This window comes from Panthera leo, chromosome E2 (genome assembly GCF_018350215.1).
Source record: "Panthera leo isolate Ple1 chromosome E2, P.leo_Ple1_pat1.1, whole genome shotgun sequence".
Classification (NCBI taxonomy): Eukaryota; Metazoa; Chordata; class Mammalia; order Carnivora; family Felidae; genus Panthera; species Panthera leo.
Genome location: NC_056693.1, coordinates 13816003 through 13834584, shown reverse-complemented (window position 1 = coordinate 13834584; position 18582 = coordinate 13816003). Strand labels below are relative to the sequence as shown.

At 49.7% G+C, this 18582-nt stretch overlaps 1 protein-coding gene across 3 annotated transcripts; it reads right to left on the bottom strand.

Annotated features, from left to right (window-relative positions):
- Positions 1 to 1339: 1339 nt before the first annotated feature.
- Positions 1340 to 16550, bottom strand: LOC122208684 (cytochrome P450 2B11-like). Of its 3 annotated transcripts, none has more exons than XM_042920003.1 (9): positions 16348 to 16550; positions 12855 to 13017; positions 12559 to 12708; positions 10755 to 10915; positions 8784 to 8966; positions 8355 to 8496; positions 6419 to 6606; positions 6078 to 6219; positions 1340 to 2030 (listed from the first exon to the last, which is right to left on the bottom strand). In XM_042920003.1, the coding sequence occupies exons 1-9, from the start codon at positions 16516 to 16518 to the stop codon at positions 1840 to 1842; spliced, it is 1491 nt and encodes a 496-aa protein (XP_042775937.1). In that variant the 5' UTR covers positions 16519 to 16550; the 3' UTR covers positions 1340 to 1839. The 3 variants fall into 3 exon arrangements, with proteins under 3 accessions (XP_042775937.1, XP_042775938.1, XP_042775939.1); XM_042920004.1 differs by having other exon boundaries at positions 8790 to 8966; positions 16348 to 16548; XM_042920005.1 differs by lacking the exon at positions 10755 to 10915 and having other exon boundaries at positions 8784 to 8926; positions 16348 to 16547.
- Between the last annotated feature and the right edge of the window lie 2032 nt (positions 16551 to 18582).

The window sequence follows — 18582 nt, the reverse complement described above, 5'->3', positions numbered from 1 at the left end:
TTAGCCTCTCTATTGGATCCCCAAACTGGCTTCCCATTGGCCCCTGGCTGGCCGGAGGTATCTTAGCAGGCAATGCCCTTGAACCTGGGGTACCTTCTTGAGGGAAGGGCGGTGGTGCCAGCTGGCAGAGCCTGGTGTACGATGGTCTACTGCAAGGGTGGCTCTTGGCTGATTTTCTTAGAGGGTGGCATTGCATCATGAGGGATTGGAAATCGCTAGAAGACCGAACTGAGGCATCCTGAGATCGCTGGAAAGAAGGATTTGCTATGGGCCTCAGAAGAGAATGAGAAATGAAGAAAAAGATAAGGTCTGATGGGGGAAGCCTAGCTCCATGTTGGGCGGGTTTGAGGCTGACTGATTGAACCATTCATTCATTCATTCATTCATTCATTCCTTAGCAAATATTTGCCTTCTTGGACCTGGTTTTGAGGCGAAGAAGTTCTCATCTTCTAGAAGGATCCCTAGTGACCTGACAATAAGTGGGTCTCATGTAAGATGGCATGGATCGCTATCTTCCCAGGGGATGTCAGGATTTGGATGTTTGTTTCAGTCTCAGGGGATTTGAAGGGGAATACCAGGGAATCCAAGGCACCAGGGGAGAAACATGCAGCTGAAGGGGCTGAGGAAGCCCTTGCATAGAGGGATGGAAGTAGGGAAATTCAGTAAGAATGGGGATGGCAGTGTACAAGCAATGGTCTATAATGTGGATGAACCCCAAAATATTATGCCAAGTGAAAGAAGCCGGACACAAAAGAGCACGTATTGTATGATTCCATTTGCATGAATCACACGGAATAGGCAAATACATAAAGACCAAAAGCAGATTGGTGGTTGCCAGGAGCTGAGGGGGAGGGGGAATGGGGAGTGACTGCTAGTGGGTACGGAGTTTTCTTCCTGGGTGATGAAAATGTTTGGAACTAGAAAGTGGCGGTGGTTACACAACATTGTGAATGAGCCAATGCCACCAAATCATGCACTTTAAAACACTTAGTTCTGGAGTGCCTGGGTGGCTCAGTTGGTTAAGCACCTGACTTTCACTCAGGTCATGCATGACCTCGAGGTCTGTGAGTTCCAGCCCCCTTCAGGTTCTGTCTCCCCCTCTCTCTGCTCCTCCCCCACTTGCATTCTCTCTCTCTCTCTCTCTCTCCCTCCCTCTCTAAGTAAATTTTTAAAAAGTGAAAACACTTAGTTTTATGTTATATGAATTTCACAGTAATTTTAAAATATATTGGAGGGGGGGTATGACTAGGTGAAGAATTTGAGGTGGAGAGCCAGGGAGAGAGTGTGAATCTTGCTCCCCCACTGCAAGCCATATGATAGGACTTCAGACAACTGATGCCATTGTCTAGCCTTTGTTTACTCATGTGTAAAATGGGCATGATCATTGTATCTGCCCCATGGGACTACTGGAAGGAGGATTCCAGGGAGGTCACGTATGCACAGATCATGGAGCGCAAACAGTTGCTAAATGGAGACTGTGGTTGTTCTGAGGAAGGGAGAAGTCCCTGGGGGAAGCTGTGGCCTGGGAGGCACAAATGCAAAGAGCATCTGAGTCAAGTCTCCCGTCTTAGCCCCCAGCTTCTATATATACACCACACTGGGAACTCTGTTAACAAAGGAAAGGAAAACACTTCCATGAGTCTATGCAAGAGCTGCAGAGTGATGGTCTGAGATGAGGCTGCAGAAAGGACTCTCCCACAGAGGCAGCAACCGAGGAGGGGGGAGACACTGGCTTGTGGTGGGTCTCTCAGCAGCAGGAAGACCCAGGGCCAGTCAAGGAACTGGCTTCTGCAGAGCTGGGAATACTTCCTGATCCTGGGATCCTTTGAGGCCCTTCTCTCAGTCCCCTCTGCGGGACCGAAAGCTGATCTGGTATACTGGGGGCACTCTTCCTATGCCATTCTCCTGGGGTGTGAGGTCGATGTCCTCGGGGGCCACAGGGCTGGCCACAGAGAAGTTCTGGAGGATGGTGGTGAAGAAGAGGAATAATTCCATGTGGGCGATGCCTTCACCAAGACAAATGCGCTTCCCTGTGAACAAAGAAGATCACCAGTGTGGGCACAGAGCCGATGCACATCCCTTGCCCGGTCACATCCCAAAGCCCAGACATCTGTGTCCATCGCCAACAGATTTGTATGGGACTGGCCTTCAACCTGCAATCCAGGGTGGTGTTTTAGGGGGTCCCGAGCCCTTTGAAACCAGGGGCTAACGTTTGGGTGGAGGTGCCTTGCACGTTTCTCCAGGAGAGTTTGTAGCTTCTGTGAGATTTCCAGAGGCTCAGTGGCCACTTGGAGAACAAACACTCACTTCAGGTTAGATGTGTGTGTGTGTGTGTGTGTGTGTGTGTGTGCGCGTGCGTCTGCCTCCACACGTGCAGGTGTGTGCACATTTCTGACAACGTTTTTAATGTCCTTCATCTCTAATATGAGGAGGATGGTACTTATTTCAAAGGACTATTATGAAGGTAAAGAAATTAATATTTGTAAAAATTCTCAGACCAGCACCTGGCCTGTACTAAGGATACTATAGGTGTAGATATTGTTTGTGTTTGTTTCTGGGTGTGTGTGGTAAGAAGTGTGTGTGGGGTGGGGGGGGGAGTGTGTGTCTGGTGGGGAGTGTGTGTGCCTGTGGTGGGGAATGTATGTGTGGTGGGCAGTTTGTGTGGGAGGGAGTGTAGGGGGTGTGGGGGGGAGTGCGGGTGTGTGTGTGGAGGAAGTGGGGGGAATGTGGAGGGCAGTTGTGTGGGGAGCGTGTGGTGTGAGAGCTGGGCATGGGTGTGGGGAGGGGTGGGGGCAGAGAGTGTGTTGGCGGGGGAGTGGGTAGGGGGGAATGGGAGGGGAGTATGGGGGGAGAGTGTGGAGGGACTATGGGGGGGAGTGTGAAGAGGAGTTGTGTGGAGAGTGTGGAGGGCAATTGTGTGGGGAGTGTGTGGGGTGAGAGCTGGGCAGGGGTGTGGGGAGGGGTGGGTAGGGGGGAATGGGAGGGGAGTATGGGGGGGAGACTGTGTGGGGGGGAATGAGAGGTAGTGTGAAGAGGAGTTGTGTGGAGAGTGTGGACGGCAATTGTGTGGGGAGTGTGGGGGTGTGGGGGTGTGGGGAGAGGTGGGGGTGGGCAGTGTGTTGGGGGGAGTGTGTAAGGAGGAAAGGGAGGGGCGGGAGGTATGTGTGGGGGTGTGTGGGAGGAGTGTGTGGAGGGAATGTAGAGGGGAGTTGTGTGGGGAACATGTGGGGAGAGTATGGAGGGGAGTGTGGAGGGGAGTTGTGTGGGGAGTGTATGTGGGGGGAGAGTGTGAGGAGGATTGGGGGGCAGGGAGCGCATGGGGGGAGTGTGTGCGGTTGGGAGCATGAGGGTGTATCTGGCACTGTGTGTGTTTGTCTATATCTGGGTTGTCATTTTATCTCAGTCCGAGAGCCATGGGCTTCAAAAGTTTGGGGGAAAAACCAAACTACACTTAAAATTGTGAATGGGGCGGGGCACCTGGGTGGCTCCGTTGGTTAAGTGTCTGACTCTTGATTTTGGCTCCCAGGTCTTATTCTCTGCGTGAATATTACGGAGCCTGCTTTGGATTTTCTCTCTCCCTCTCTCCCTCGGCCCCTACCCTGCTCAGGAGCCCATGCTCACGTGCTATTAAAATAAATAAATGAATAAAAAGAAGTGTGAATGGGTCTGCTTCCTTGGATTCTCAGAGGTGTGAGAGCCTCCAGTAGGTTATGAAGCACGGGCTTGAAGAGAAATAAACACAAAGGGAGTAGGAACCCCAGGAAGAGGCACCGAAAGCCTCCTTTACCTCAGTGGCTCTTTCTTTTTTAATGTTTACTTATTTTTGAGAGAGCTCTCTCAAATACACAGAGTGGGAGCAGGGGGGTGGGGCAGAGAGAGAGGGAGACAGAATCTGAAGCAGGCTCTCGGCTTTGAGCACAGAGCCTGACCCAGGGCTCGAACTCACCAAGGATGGATCATGACCTGAGCTAAAGCCCCACACTGAACTGACCGAGCCACCCAGGCACCCCACCTCAATGGCTCTTGATCTGCAAGCTGACCACCATGGCAAGGCCATTCAGATATTTCCTAGACCAGTCAAGGTGTCAGACATTATGCCTACGTGGACATCTCTGGGGGAAATGTCTGTATCTTTTTGGCACATCACAAGTTAGGTAACATGGACTTAGAGATACTCAGAGCAGGCCTCTAGACTGGTTCTCCTGTGACTGGTTCTGTGACCCAGTTCTTTCCAGAACAGCCTGACTCCTACTGTCTCCCTCCCATCCTCTCTTCCAATCCCAATCCCTGGGACTGTCCACTGGGACACCCTTCACTATCCTGTTGGCTCTAACATCTTTCGGCTTGGTTTGTCGTTCTTTCCACTCATGGCAATCTTGCATCAGTCTTTTGCTCTGATTGACCTCCCATCAGACATTGCTCCTCTGTCTCCTTCCTCTTTTGCCCACTTTCTTCAACCTTAAGCTCCCTGTCTCTGTCCATTTGGATCTGATTCCATCTGAAACTCTCTCCCTCCTTCCCCCCCTCTCTCTCTGTCTCCTATTCTCTCTTGTTTCCCCTTCCTCACTGTATTGTCTCATTGTGCACTCAGTCTCTGTCACTTGTCCCCTGTCATTATCTCTCTCTGTGTCTGTCTTTGTCCTTCTCTCCATTTTTCTCACTCATTCTTTCTTTGTCTCTCTCTCTCCTTCCCTCTCTACATCTCTGCCTCTCTCTCTAACCTTAGAACAGGACTAGTGAATGGGATCATGGGCCCCACCCCACCATCCCACAAGTCCCCCAACTCTCACTTAAGATGAAATGAGGGAAGCCATAGCACTGGGCAGAGCCAGGGGATCTGGGTCACTGGGGTCACTGATGGAACTCAAGACTAGGGCCTTGGTTCGGGGGTCCTCCTTTCTCCCAAAGGATGAGGATTCTGGGCACTGGGGTTTTCTCAAGACGGGGCCACATAGTGCAGAACGGGGAAAGAGACAGGTCAGAGCATGTCAAGACCCACTCCTGGCTCCCAGTACCAGCAAGATAAACCCAAACTCCCCCCAGCTTCCAAGGCCCTCCAGCTGAGATCTTCACCCTTCTCCCCTTTTAGAATCCACACTCCAGGCTCCCTGGGTTTGTTTCTCAAAAACGCGATGCTGTCTCCACCTTCAGGCTTTGACTTGCTGTTCCCTCTGCCTGGAACACTTCCTAGTGGCTGATTGATACTCACCCCTGAGGTCTTAGCTTAGAAGCCAGTGCTTCGAGGAAAGCTTTTCCTCACCGAACCACCAAGAGTAGTCAGTATTTCCTCTTTGTGTTCCCAAAGTCCCTTTCACAGCATTTATCACAGTTATGATTACTGATAATAATCATCATCACATCCATGAGCACCGACTTTGTGCCAAGCAGTTCTAAGCACATTGCAAGCATTAATTAAATTTAATTAGGTACTATTTTGTGGTCAAATGATAAATGCCCATCTCCCCTGCTGGGCTGTAAATTTCCCAGGGCAGAGACTGTGTCCCTATGTGACTTGCCCAGTGCATCATCTTCAGCCCCCAATAAAGCACTGAGCTCAGAGTAGTGCTCACCAGCTATTTTATACCAAGGTGTATCTCTATACCAAGGCGTAGAGAGGTTAAAATACTTTCCCAAGGTCCAGCTTACCAAGATGTGCCTTTGGGATGTGGTCTTCTTTTTTTTTTTTTTAAATGTTTATTTATTTTTGAGAGAGAGAGAGAGAGAGAGACAGAGTGTGAGTGAGGGAGGGGCAGAGAAAGAGAGAGGGAGACACAGAATTCGAAGCAGGCTCCAGGCTCCGAGCCATCAGCACAGAGCCTGATGCGGGGCTCGAACCCACGAACCGTGAGATCATGACCTGAGCCGAAGTCAGCCGCTTAACCGACTGAGCCACCCAGGTGCCCCGGGATGTGGTCTTCTTAAGCCCTGTCTAGGGTTGCAGGGAAGATGAAGTGGGTTAAAGGTAAAGCAAATGGCATATAGTAGCTGCTCAATGAACCAAGATCTCTCCTGGACTGTCTCAAAGAGAGAGTGGCCTTTCACTCTGGTATCTGGGAAAGAGTGCAGGCCTGGCTTACCCATGGAGAAGGGGATAAAAGCTTCATTCTTCTTCAGTGCCCCATTGGCATCCAGAAAGTGGTCAGGGTTGAAGGCATCTGGTTTTTCAAAGTAATGTGGGTCATTGAGAGCAGAGTGCAGGAGGGGATATACTTCAGTGCCCTGAGGGAGAGTCACAAGGTCAACAGATACTGCCATTCCTTTCCTCAGCCCACCCTTAAAAACAAAATAAAACAAAACAAACAGACAAACAAAAAACCAAGAGGGCCCTAGTGATAAAACCAAAAACAGGTCAAGTGCAGAGATTAAGAGAACCCAGGATGCCCACACAGGAAAAATGTGGGAGCCCAGCTGGCCTCACCTTGGGCATGAAGTACCCTCTGAAGTGAGTGTCTTTGGTGACCGTGTGCGGCGCGCCAATAGGGAAGAGGTCACTGAATCTCTGAATCTCATGGATGACTGCGTCAGTGTATGGCATTTTGGCTCGATCATCAAGGGATGGAAGGCGGTGTGGGCCAATCACCTGGTCAATCTCCTTGTGGACTCTCTCTGTACAGAAGAGTGGGACCAGGGAACCTCATTTTATTTTATTTTTTCCAATATATGAAATTTGTTGTCAAATTGGTTTCCATACAACACCCAGTGCTCATCCCAAAAGGTGCCCTCTTCAATAACCATCACCCACCCTCCCCACCCTCCCACCCCCCATCAACCCTCAGTTTGAGGGAACCTCATTTTAAAGAGACATTTCAGCAGGGACACTGCTTTGTGTGGGCTAATGAGCCAGGAAAAACCTGTAATAAAGGATTAGGTCATTGACACCCCTCAGAGCAAACAACCCTGGAAGAGGGGGAGGCCAGGGGGGGTGGGGGCGGTGGGAAGCAAGAATTCTCACCCTTTCAAATCTATTGAATGTTATGAATTCTCTTCCCACAGGCACAGGTAAACACACACACACACACACACACACACACACACACACACTCACGTGCGTGCGCACACACACACACACCACAATTTTGCACAGAATTTCACATTAAGAACTCAAGGCTATAAACCTGTCAAAATTCTCCCTCTAAAAAGACTGGAGAGGAGCCTGGGTGGCTCAGTCTATTAAGCAGTTAAATGTCTGACCTCGGCTCAGGTCCTAATCTCAAGGCTCATGAGTTTGAGTCCCACATCGGTCATTACAGAGCCTGCTTTGGATTTTTTGTCCCCCTGGGTCTCAGCTCCTCCCCCATTCACCCTCTCCCCTCTCCTCCTCTCTCAAAAATAAATAAACATTGAAATTTTTAAAAACAAAAAGAGTAGAAAATGACCTAATATTTATTGTGTGTGTATTATAGATGAGACACTGTGCTAGGTACTCAGGAATATAACCATGAAATAGATCAATAGATTAACCCACAAACACCTGGATAAATGAATACATAAGCCAGTCGACTTATGAATGGAAAGAGTGATGAATGGAAGAACATTAGTGAATGGATGTGTGTATTTGTTTACCAATCAATATATGAATTATTGGGTCATTAATTAATAAATGGCCCACAGACAAATAAGTGAACCTGATTAACCAGGAAATCAATTGCATAAATGAATGGATGACTAGATCTATAGAGCAATAAGTAAATAAATAAATTAGTGAAATAACAGGTATCAAAAAGTGATGAAATAGGTATAAAAATAGATAAAATAAAATAGGTATAAAAAGGAACAAGTAGATGGAGGGACTGAATGACAGATAAATAATCAGTCATGAATTAACTGAATTAAATGCATAATAAATGGATGAAGGGTGGATTGAAAGACCGATGGAAGAATTAAGGAATGAAATCTAGTTCATAGGGCAGATGGATGCATGCATGGACAAACGAGCCAATGAATCAATGACAAGTACTTCATTCATTAATCCCTGTTTCAAAAGATCAACAATTGAATCAATTAATGCAAATAAAGAATGGAAGCTAGGTCCTTGAATCAATCATAGGTGAAAGAATCTGAGTATACAGGTAATAAAAACAGGTAACAAATAAAAGGATAGACAAATGGATGGATGGGTGGGCAGAGAGAGGAGTCTGCCTTTACATGATGGGAGAACACACCGACAGATTGTTCATCCATCCACTGGCGGGGCTGCCTTAGGGGCTCATTCAAAACCTGCAGCGCTCCTGGTATATATAGGAGGTGAACACTTCCTCCCTCATTCAGGAAGGATCCCAGCTGCACTTTTGCAGCTCCCAAAGGGATGAGAAGCCCCCGCCCCCTGCCTCGATCGGTGGTCCCCGCCCACCCACCTGTGACATGAGGGTACTTGAGCATGAGCTGGAAACCATAGCGGAGCGTGCTGCTGGTGGTCTCCGTGCCGGCGAAGAAGAGGGAGAGCACCGTGCAGATGAGGTTCCGATGGTGGAATTCGCTGTTGGGGTCGGACTTCTCCTGAATCCGAGCGGTAGGGGGCGTGTCAGGGGAGCGGGGGCTTTGCTGCACGCTCTTGCCTGGGGGCGCCCTCCCCTGCTGCTGGGTCTCACACCCCCTGTATCTCTCTCCCTCTCTCCTCCCAACTTTCCCCTTTTTTCCTCTTCCCCTCAGTTGGTTCCTGAGTCTCTCCTCCCTTTCCCATCTCCCTCCCCTATTCCCCACTCCCTTCCCCCTTTCCCCACCCTTCTTCTCTTCGCCGCCATCTTTTCCTCCCTCCCTGCCCCCTCCTGTTCCCCTCCGCCAACCCCCACTTTGTCCATGCGGATCAGGTAGGCATCCATGAAGTCCCGGGGGGTGCTGGGGTCCAGGGTTTCACGGTGCTTCTCCACAGCGTCCTCTATGAAGGCTATGATTTCCTGCACGTTTTTGTAGATTTGCCTGTGTGTACCTGGAAAGTACTTTAAGAAGTTGTAGAAAAGCTCGAACACCTGCAGCAGAGAAGGGGCTGTGAGGTCCTCCTGGGGTGGAGCCAGGGAGTCACAGGGAGGGGAGCCCTCCTGGGGCCTGGGTAGGGCAGAATCTCATCTTGCTCTGCCTCTCTGTTTCTGTCTCTGCCTCTCACTCACTGATTCTAAGTCTCCTTTGATCTGTTGTTCTCCCAGTTTTCTCCTTCTGTCTCTTCCTCCCTCATCCTCCCGTCCTGTTTTGGTTGCTGCCACACCTCTCTCCTTGGCGCCTCTCCTTACCCATGTGTGTCTCTTCTCACTTGTCTCTCTGCAGCTACTTTTTTCTTTTAAATCATCTCTACACCCAGTGTGGAGCTCGAACTCACGACCCTGAGATCAGGAGTCGCCTGGTCTACTGACTGAGTCAGCCAGGTGGTTGGCTCTCTGTGCTTCTATTGCCTACCTCGCCCAGTGGATCTGTTTGGCTCAGACCTCTCTGACTCTTTCCACCCCTCACGTCTCCTTTGTTGCACCAAACATTGATACCGTGATGCATACACAAGATGAGCCTACTGCCTGCTTAAGACTATTTATTTTGGAACATATTTCTACTGGATTGTCTAGGATTAATGTAATACCTACCTGTTGCAAATAATTGCAAATAAAAAAAGGTGGAAACAGAGAGGGCAATGTAAAATTCTCTGTTAATTAAAAAAAATTTCTTTAAGTTTCTTTATTTCTGAGAGACACAGAGAGAGAGAGCACGCCAGCATGAGTAGGGGAGGAGCAGAGAGAGGGAGACACAGAATCCAAAGCAGGCTCCAGACTCCGAGATGTCAGCACGAGGCCGATGCGGGGCTCGAACACTTGAACTGAGATATCATGACCTGAGCCAAAGCTGGACACTTAACCAATGGAGCCACCAGGCACCCCAATCTTTCTTAATGTTTAGCGATAACCATTGATAACTCTCTAGTCAATCTCGTTCTAGATTTTTCTCTCCCTGTGGTTCTCTGTGGGAAGAGAAAAGTGAAATCACCTGCTGCACCTGTTGCAAATATTCACTCTGGGCCCCATCCTAGCTTTTTGGATCAGACTGTCTAGCAGGAGGTCATGGGAGTTTGTGACTAACCATTAGGAACAGTCCTACACGCAAATCTGACATACACTCCTGGTACGAACCATAATGAGGCATACTGTTCTGCAGTTTAATTTTTTAAACTTAATGTACAATCGGGGTATTTCCAGATTCGTTGAGAAAGAGAAACCACACTATTTTGTTTTAAAAGAGGAGCATATTACTTTATAATCTGGGAGATATTTTTACAAAGACCAAAAGTGGGCGGGGAAATGGGGAAAATGAAGAAATGTGGTCCCTTATTTTCACGTATCCTTGAATTTCTTCAATTGAGGAGATTTGCCAAAGACAGAGGTGAAGATTTGCAGGAATCAGGAACAGAAGAATAGACAGCCTGACAGTCTGAGTCCTATTCTCTCCCTCTGTCTCTGCCACTCTGCCTCTCAGAGTCTCTGATCTCTGCTCTTCCTCGTCACTTTCGCCCTGTCCTTCTCTCTCCTCTTCCAAACCCTCATGTCTTGGTCTCTCTTGCTGACTCTCTGACTCTCCATCTCTGTCTCCTCATCCTAGGCTCCCCATCCCTGTCTCCCGTCCCTCCCGCCCTCTACTGCTCAGTGTCCCTGTCCCTCCCTGTTGTCTGTGCCCCACTTCCAGCCCAAAGCTGCATTTCTGGGACACCAAAGCAGATCACCCCTTTCCCTGTGCCCTAGATATCCACCTCACACACCAGCCTCCCACACCAGCTCCCTGACCTGGCTGGAGAAGGAGCTGAGGAGCGTGAAGTTCTGGTAGAACAAGTCCAGCAACCGCAGGAACTTGGGATCTTTGTAGCTAAAGCGTGTTCCAAAGACAATGGCGCAGATGATGTTGGCAGTCATGGAGTGGAAAAGGAAGGTGGGGTCCTGGAAGGCTCCTAGGAGGAGGAGGCACAGGTCATGGGACACGGACTCAAACAAAGGCCTTGGGAGCACTTGACCACTGCCCCATGCTCCATGTGACTGCCCTCCCTGGCTCAGTGGTGACAAAGAAGCAGGAACAGGAACCGCTAACATTCACTAGCCCAGATGATGGACCAGCCAGGTCCTGTTCTAAGCACTTCATGTATTATTTTACTAAATTCCCACCACAACCCTGGGGGGAAAGTGCCGTTCTGCTATTGTCTGCAGGGTCGTCAAGCTATGGAGGCTGTGTGGTGGGTCCCTCTCAGGCCTCAGCTCTGACCCTGGGGGCAGGTAGTTAAGTCCCAGGGGCAGATGGGTGCAGGGCTGGTGTTCAGTCAATCACATGTGCAAGTTGAAAAGCTCTGCTCTCCCTGTCCCTTGTCTGTCATCCCCTCCCTTCATCTCTTCTCTCCACCTCCAGGGCTCTTTGGTCTCCATGGAATCGTTCTGCACTTGACAGCCGATGTCTGTATACATCCTGACCTCCCTGGATGGGAGGGGAGCAGGGACTGTGCACCCACCCAGAAGTGTCATGGCATCAGCCTCTCTCTGCGGGTCTCACCTGTCCGTCTTCTCTTGCTCCCCTGCACACCCTTTCCTGAGCTTGTCTGTCAGTCTCATTTTCTCTACCTTGGTTTCTGTCTGCCTTGGTTTCTTTTTGCTTCTCCCGGTCTCTTCCAGTCTCTCTCTTTGTCTTCATCTCTCCATCTGTGTCTCTTTTCCCTTCCCTATCTCTCTCCATCTGAGTCGCTCTTTTTCCACCTGAGTCTGTCTTCATGGTCTGCTGCCCCTAGTCTTCTATTGCTCCCTATGTCTCTGCCTCTGCCTCTCCCTCCCAGTCTGTACATTTACGTCTCAAAATCTCTTACGAAAGGACCCTGTCATCTTTATGTCTCATAAACACCCTTATATGGAGAATCCAAAAGTAAGTAGAAGTGCTTCTCTCTTTTTTTTAAGTCTATTTATTTATTTTGAGAGAGAAAGAGAGAGAATGAGTGGGGGAGAGGCAAAGAGAGAGGGGGAAAGAGAGAGAATCTGTGCTGTCAGCGCAGAGACGGACACAGGGCTCAAACTCACAAACCGTAAGATCATGACCTGAGCCGAAATCAAGAGTCAGATGCTTCACCGGCTGAGCCACCCAGGCCCCCCTCAGAAGTGCTTCTTTGACAGCCCATCCCAGCTGCCTGAGGGCAGGACGCCCCAGCTGCCCATCTTGCTCGCTGACAGCTTGTCAATAGTCCACTCAAGAAGAATAAAAACCCACTTTGGCATTTTCAAAGTGTCTATCGTTTTCCCCTTTCTCTCTTTGCCTGCTTTTATGTAAGTGTTATTTTTGCCCTTGCAGATACAATTCACCCATGGGTTGGTTTCCCTGAACCCAAGTAAATAGCATGCTAATACATAACCAAGTTTATGTCCTTGAGTTACTCTCGACACTATACACCCCACATCTCTTCTGGCTCCCTGTGTTCCATTCCTACCCATCTCTGTCTGTCCCTCTGCTGGATGGTCTCTCAGGGTCATTCTCTATCTCTGCCTCTCTTTCTCTGCCCACAGATACACCTCAGTCTTTCTGTTGCCACGCACCCAGCATACCCATTCCCCGGGGACTCACCCTGGGTTTTCCGCAGTTCCTCTACCACACACTGAGACTCCTCCTGAATCCTCTCCTCTATACTCCGCTTCCCCATCCCGAAGTTCTTCATGGTGGCCAGAGAGAATCGCCGAAGGAGCTTCCAGCGTTCCCCGTTGGCAAAGACCACACCTGCAGGTGTAGGGAAGGCATGGATTGCCAAGAGGGTTGGAAGGGGACTCCGGGCTCCTCTGCGCCTCTTATCCCCCCTTCCCAGACTCACCCTCCCCAATTTCCATCTTCCATCATTCCCCTCCAGGTGTCTTTGAGGTCCTTACCATAGCCTTGAAAGATTTGTTCTACAGCAGACACTCTCCCGCGGCCAGAGAAGGCCTCAGCTTGGTCCACCAGGGCCTCCCGTATGGCCTCTATCCCACACAGCATGACCACAGGCCTTGGCCCCAGGTACACCGTGAAGACATCCCCGTATTTCTCTCGGAGCTGTGAAGCATATCCACGCCCAAGGTTACTGTTAGCCAATGTGCACCCATGTGGCCATCCCAGTTGTTAAACCATAAACACACTCATGTATAGATTGGCAATTAGCTACTGAGTACCCCAAGACCCTCCACCCCAGGGTGCCTTCCCCTTCCCAGGACCCAGCAACTAAAGGATTAACCCATGACCCAGACAGAGTCTGCATGGTTGGTGCCCTAAGCAGTACAGATGGTTAAATATCTCTTACTTCTGCCTATACCCTTGAGTCGAACCAAATCTCCCCAGCATTGAAACTGAAGGGTCATCCTTCCTGTGACCCAACGTCAACCTGCTGTCTGCCTCCTGACAATGTCCCCAGGGAACTACCCTAAACCGCTTGGTAGACATGAAGAGAAAACAACGGCTTCGGGGATGATTGTGACATAACATCAGCACAGGCATTTGCAAAACTGCTCCGTGGTATTTACTGAAGCTAAACACATGTATATTCAATGACTCATTAACTTCACTCCCAGATGCAAGCACCCAACCAAAATGTGTATGTAGGTTCACCAAAATACCAACAACCTGATTCGCTGAAGGTTTTTTAAAAACATTTTAATGTTTACTTGTTTTTGAGAGAGAGAGAGACAGAGCGTGAAGAGGGGAGGAGCAGAGAGAGAAGGAGACACAGAATCCGAAGCAGATTCCAGGCTCTGAGTGGTCGGCACAGAGCCCGATGCGGGTTTGAACCCACAAACTGCGAGATCATGACCTGAGCCGAAGTCGGAAGCCTAATGGACTGAGCCACCCAGGCGCCCATTGAAGTTTTTCAAATAAAATTCTCAGCAACACTGATAGAGAATAAATATATGGCGATATAGTCATGCCATGGAATAATTATGCAGCAATGAAAAAGAACCCGTGCTACAGCCAAGACTTGAATGAAACTCACAGGCGTAGTGTTGAGTGAAATCAACCAGACACAAAAGTGCCATATGTCCTAACTCTATTTCTATGAAGTCAAGATAGTGAGAGGGTGGTGACTGGAAGGGGACTGGAGGGTGGTTTCTGGGGACAGGACGTGTTGTTACTTACCTATATGTCAATTACATGAGTATGTCCGCTTGAGAGAATTCATTGAGCTGAACGTTTACGACTTGTGCACTTTTAGGGGTCATGTTAAGCCTCACTAAAAATTGACTTAAAATCATGAAAAGATTAAGTTTACTGCAAAATCTCTCCCACTGATCTCTGCAGAGCCTCCTTATGGTCTCCCTACTGCCATTCCCATCCTCTTAGGATCAGTTGGCCACCCACCTCACCCCAGTCTGAAGCCAGAGTATTCCCTATGAAAATGTAAATTAATTAATACCCCTAACTGGCTCCAAACCCTCCAATGCCCCCCACTGCACTGAGGGTAAGATCTGAGGTCTCCACCATGATCCACATCGCCCTACATGAGGTGACTACGTCACCCCTCTGCTTGTCCTCCCCCTCGCCCCTTCCCTCCTTCAGATCCAGCCTCCATGTTTTCCCCCAAACATGCCGAGCTTGCTCTCACTTCAGCGTTCTTGCACTCACACCTGCCTCTCTACGGTGCTTTGCTCCTGCATCTTGCAGGGTGTCTGCTCACAGACACAGCGAGACTGAGCCTCTCCCCCACTATTCAATCTAAAGTAGCTCCACCACTTTCTAAAATAGCACCTGGCTTTCTTTTAATCATAGCTCTTGTCTACCTAGTATTTCCTAATTTGCTTAACTTGTATGCCTTGTCTAAAGCCACATCATCAATGTGTAGAATGTTCCCAGGACACAGAAGGTGCCCTGTAAATGACTGTTGAATGAATGGATCAAAAGAGCTGCCATTTAATGAGCACTTACTATACACCAGGCTCTCTATGCAGTATGCCACCCAGTCCTCATTAATGTTATGAGACACACATTCTTACCACCATCTCATTTTAACAGAGGAGGAAACTGAGACTCAATGAGTAAGAGTTGACTCTGGAACACAAAATCCAAATCTGTCTGACTCTAGAAAGATCTGGGAGCATACTAGGGAATGGAGGAGGAGCGGGGCCACCTTCTCCGACCTGTCCCATCGTGACACCCCTTAGTCCATTCTCTCCCTTCCTGTCTCCAAAGATGCAATAATAATGGAGGATCATGGACCCCTAAAGAATCCTGGAGGTTCCATGGAAGAACTTTAGGGGGTCTGGAACTCTCAAAATTTTATGTAAAAATCTTTGTGGACATTTGGAAGGGAGAGAGCCCACAGCTTAACCAAATTCTCAAAGGATTTGTGATCCCCAAATCATTAGGTAGCTTTGGCCTAGGAGGGCATTGGAGATGAGGACACCTCTGTGCCAGACCCCAGCTTTCCCTCCATGAAGTCCCAGCTGTGTGACTGAGGACAAGTGTCTTCCCCAGGCTGAGCCTCACGGTCCATACCTGTGAGATAAGGATAGCACCTCACCTCCCCCGCAGGCGTGTGGTAAGCCAGACCTGATGAATTCCCACGGGGATACAGATAAATCCTAGCCATGTAAATCTGAGCAAAGAAATCAAGCCCAGCAGTTTACAGAAAAACGTGGTGCCCTGGGAGGCACTGAAGTAAAAAGTACTCGGGGCCTATGCATACCCATCCCTCCACTTGTGGGAAAATTCTCTCTCTTAAAAGCAAAGGGATGACAAACCCAAGATTCAGGAGTGTGGTGGCCTTGGGGTATGTAAGCTGGCAGTTATGTCGGTGACCCAGTTCTTCTGTTGCCAAGAGGGTGCACCGGTGTAGATTACATTATTCATAAATAAATTGATAATCACATGTAAAATCAGGCGTGGAAAGCGGTGATAAACAGCCTGGTAAACACTCCAGTGTCAGCCATTACTGCACATTTGTTTGTGACCGTTATTGGTAAGAACCTTGTGCTTCCTCCCGTCTTCCTTCTCCTCCTGGCATCCACCTGGGCCAATCTCCGCTCTCTTTTCTTGCCAGAGGAGAAACTTACAGTTGGTGACTCTGCCCCTTCTCTCTCTTCCAGGGCTGGTCAGGCGCCCAGACACTCCACAGGCGGTGGCAGAAGAGTATGAAATTCTATACCCATGGCTTGCGCCCAGACGCCTCCGCGTGCCCACCCACCCACTCCGGGGCCAGTGCCCACACACTTCAACTGAGCAGGGACACCTCTGACCATCTGACCACCAGCTACCATGCTTCACCTCCATGCACCTTCTTCGCCACCTTCATACACCCCACCCAAGCCTGAAAGGATGCCTTCACTCCTTCTGGGGAGTGATCCCCAGACCCAGGGGCAGGGAGACACCCTCAGAGCCCATGCATCGGCATCTCACCCTCAGGAAGGATTTGAGTAAGCCACTTCTGTCCATCTGCAGAATATTCCCCAAGAAGGCCAGAGGACGGGGGCCTGGCGGGAGGCGGCCATGGGCCTTCGGGTGGCCCCTGGCCAGCAGAAGCAGGAGTCCCGTGAGGACAGCAAGAAGGAGAACGACACTGAACTCCATGGCCAGACCCAACTGTCTTTGTCCCAACTTCAGCCTTGATTGATCTGGGCTTTTTATCCTGAGCTGGCTGCCCCACCCAGTTATGTAACTGTATTCATTCCCCGCCTCCCTTCTCATCATGTCCAGGAGTGTGAACTTGAAAGAGTGATGTGCTTTTTCAAGTATGGGACGTCCCATTCTTCCGGCTCACACAACCCTGTACATGTTGTCAGAGACCAGGTGGTAGCGATTCCAAAGTCCACAAGAGTGCACGTGCCTGGTGCACACATTGTGTATTTGCTTTGCGGCTCTGGGTGAGCATGCGCGTTCGCCTTGACGTGCTCGCGCTTGCGTACGTTTCCCTACGCCTGCTTGCGTCTGTGCGTGTGCTGGAAGGAGTTTATATGCAGAGTGGTGTTTGTATTCACGTGAACGTGCTGGTCTGTTTCTGTGTATGCGTCTGCATGAGGTTGCGTATATGTTTTTGCATGTGTGGGGGCTTACATGTATTTGTGTGGATTCATTTGGGAAAGGCTGTGTGCATCTGGGTGCACGTCTCCGTGCGTGAGTCTGGGTGTGCCTGCGTTGTTTGTGCGTCTCCTGGTCCCTGTCTGTGTGGGACTTTTAGGTGCCCGGTGTCTACCTCCACCCCCCTATTCCCCCCCCACCCCCACCCCCAGTGACAGCCACTGATGAGAGTGATGATGACGACAGGAGGAGGGGAGAGGCACAGAACTGGGGAGACTCAGAGAGAGAGAGAGAGAGGGATAGAGACGGAGGCCTGGCGGGTGCAGCTTTCAGGTCCCTCCCCACGCCCACGCCTACCCCTGGCTCTCTGATTGCTCTGAGCAGTGCCTGGCACTTCTGTCCCCGCCTCTGGCTCTGCCCTTACAGTGCAGGACATTTCTCTGACCCTCTGGAACAGTCTTAGGTGACTCTATCTCTTGCCATCTCTCACTATCTTGGTGTCTCTGTTTCTGACTTTAGACTCTCAGCTCCAGTATTGCAGGGACTGGGTGCATTTTGATTGATGTCCTCTGGGCTCATGTGTGTCTCCATCATCACGCTGGGCCTTTGGGCCTCCGGCAGGCTCAGTCCAGATTTGCCCAGGATGTAAATGAATGTGGCCACATCCACCTGTCGTGCCCTGGGCCTGGCTTTCCACCTCATTCTGTCACTCTCTCCCTCAAAAGAGACCGGAGGGACATGAGGGGACGTCTATCTTGCAATATTGGACAAACCCTTTGCAGGCTGCAGGACCCTGGCCTCAGAGGTTGAATCATACCCTTCCGATCCAGGAGAAAAGGACTGATAGTCTCGATATCTTGAATTCACAGGTGGAGCCCTAACTTCGTTGATGTGGGAGAGATGCCCCCATTTCCTGACCCAGGACCTGGCCCCTGCTGTGCTGTGTATCTGGCACTGAGCCATGGCCCCATTCCAGCCCCGGGTATCACTGAAGGAGAGCCATAAAGTGTTTTACACAGAGTAAATCACTCAATCCTCACCCTTTAAGGTAGGTACGGTTGTCATCCCCACTTTATAAATGGGGAGAGTGAGGCAGAGAGAGGTGGACAGTTTTACCGAGAGACACAACGGCAGGTTAGAGCTGCATCATTCAATATGGTAGCCACTTGCCACATGCAACTATTAAGCACTCGAAACATGGCCAGCAGAAAATGTGAAACTTAATTTTAGTTAGAATTGATACTCACTTCAGTGATTAGAAAACTTACAAGTACATTTGGAGCAACTTGGGTATGTGAACCTAGTTTTTCAGTTACAAATTTCATGAAATCTAAACACAGATTAAGTATTTCTGAAGAAAAGTCAAGGTCCCAATCAAGGTGTTGTGTAAGTGCGAAATACACACCAGATTACAAAAAAAGATATGCTGAGAGTCAGAGGCAGGACAGGGAGAAGCCAAGAAATAGACAAGGAATATAGTGTAGGGATGGAGGCAGAGGAAGGGAGGGAACAAAAGAAACAGCAAGAGAACAGAAGAGCAAGAGAGAGGCAGAGATACAGAAACATGGGGACAGAGTCTGCAGGGGGCACAAGTGGGGCTGCCAGCTGTGGAAAAGT

What these genes read in the sequence shown, in the direction of transcription:
- LOC122208684 (XM_042920003.1), bottom strand. Translation starts at nt 16,518, where the DNA reads ATGGAGTTCAGTGTCGTTCTCCTTCTTGCTGTCCTCACGGGACTCCTG. An exon ending in GGAACTGCGGAAAACCCAGG is followed by an intron (nt 10,916 to 12,558) that starts GTGAGTCCCCGG and finishes TCCTCCTCCTAG; the next exon opens with GAGCCTTCCAGGACCCCACC. An exon ending in GAGGGTACTTCATGCCCAAG is followed by an intron (nt 6,220 to 6,418) that starts GTGAGGCCAGCT and finishes ACTCTCCCTCAG; the next exon opens with GGCACTGAAGTATATCCCCT.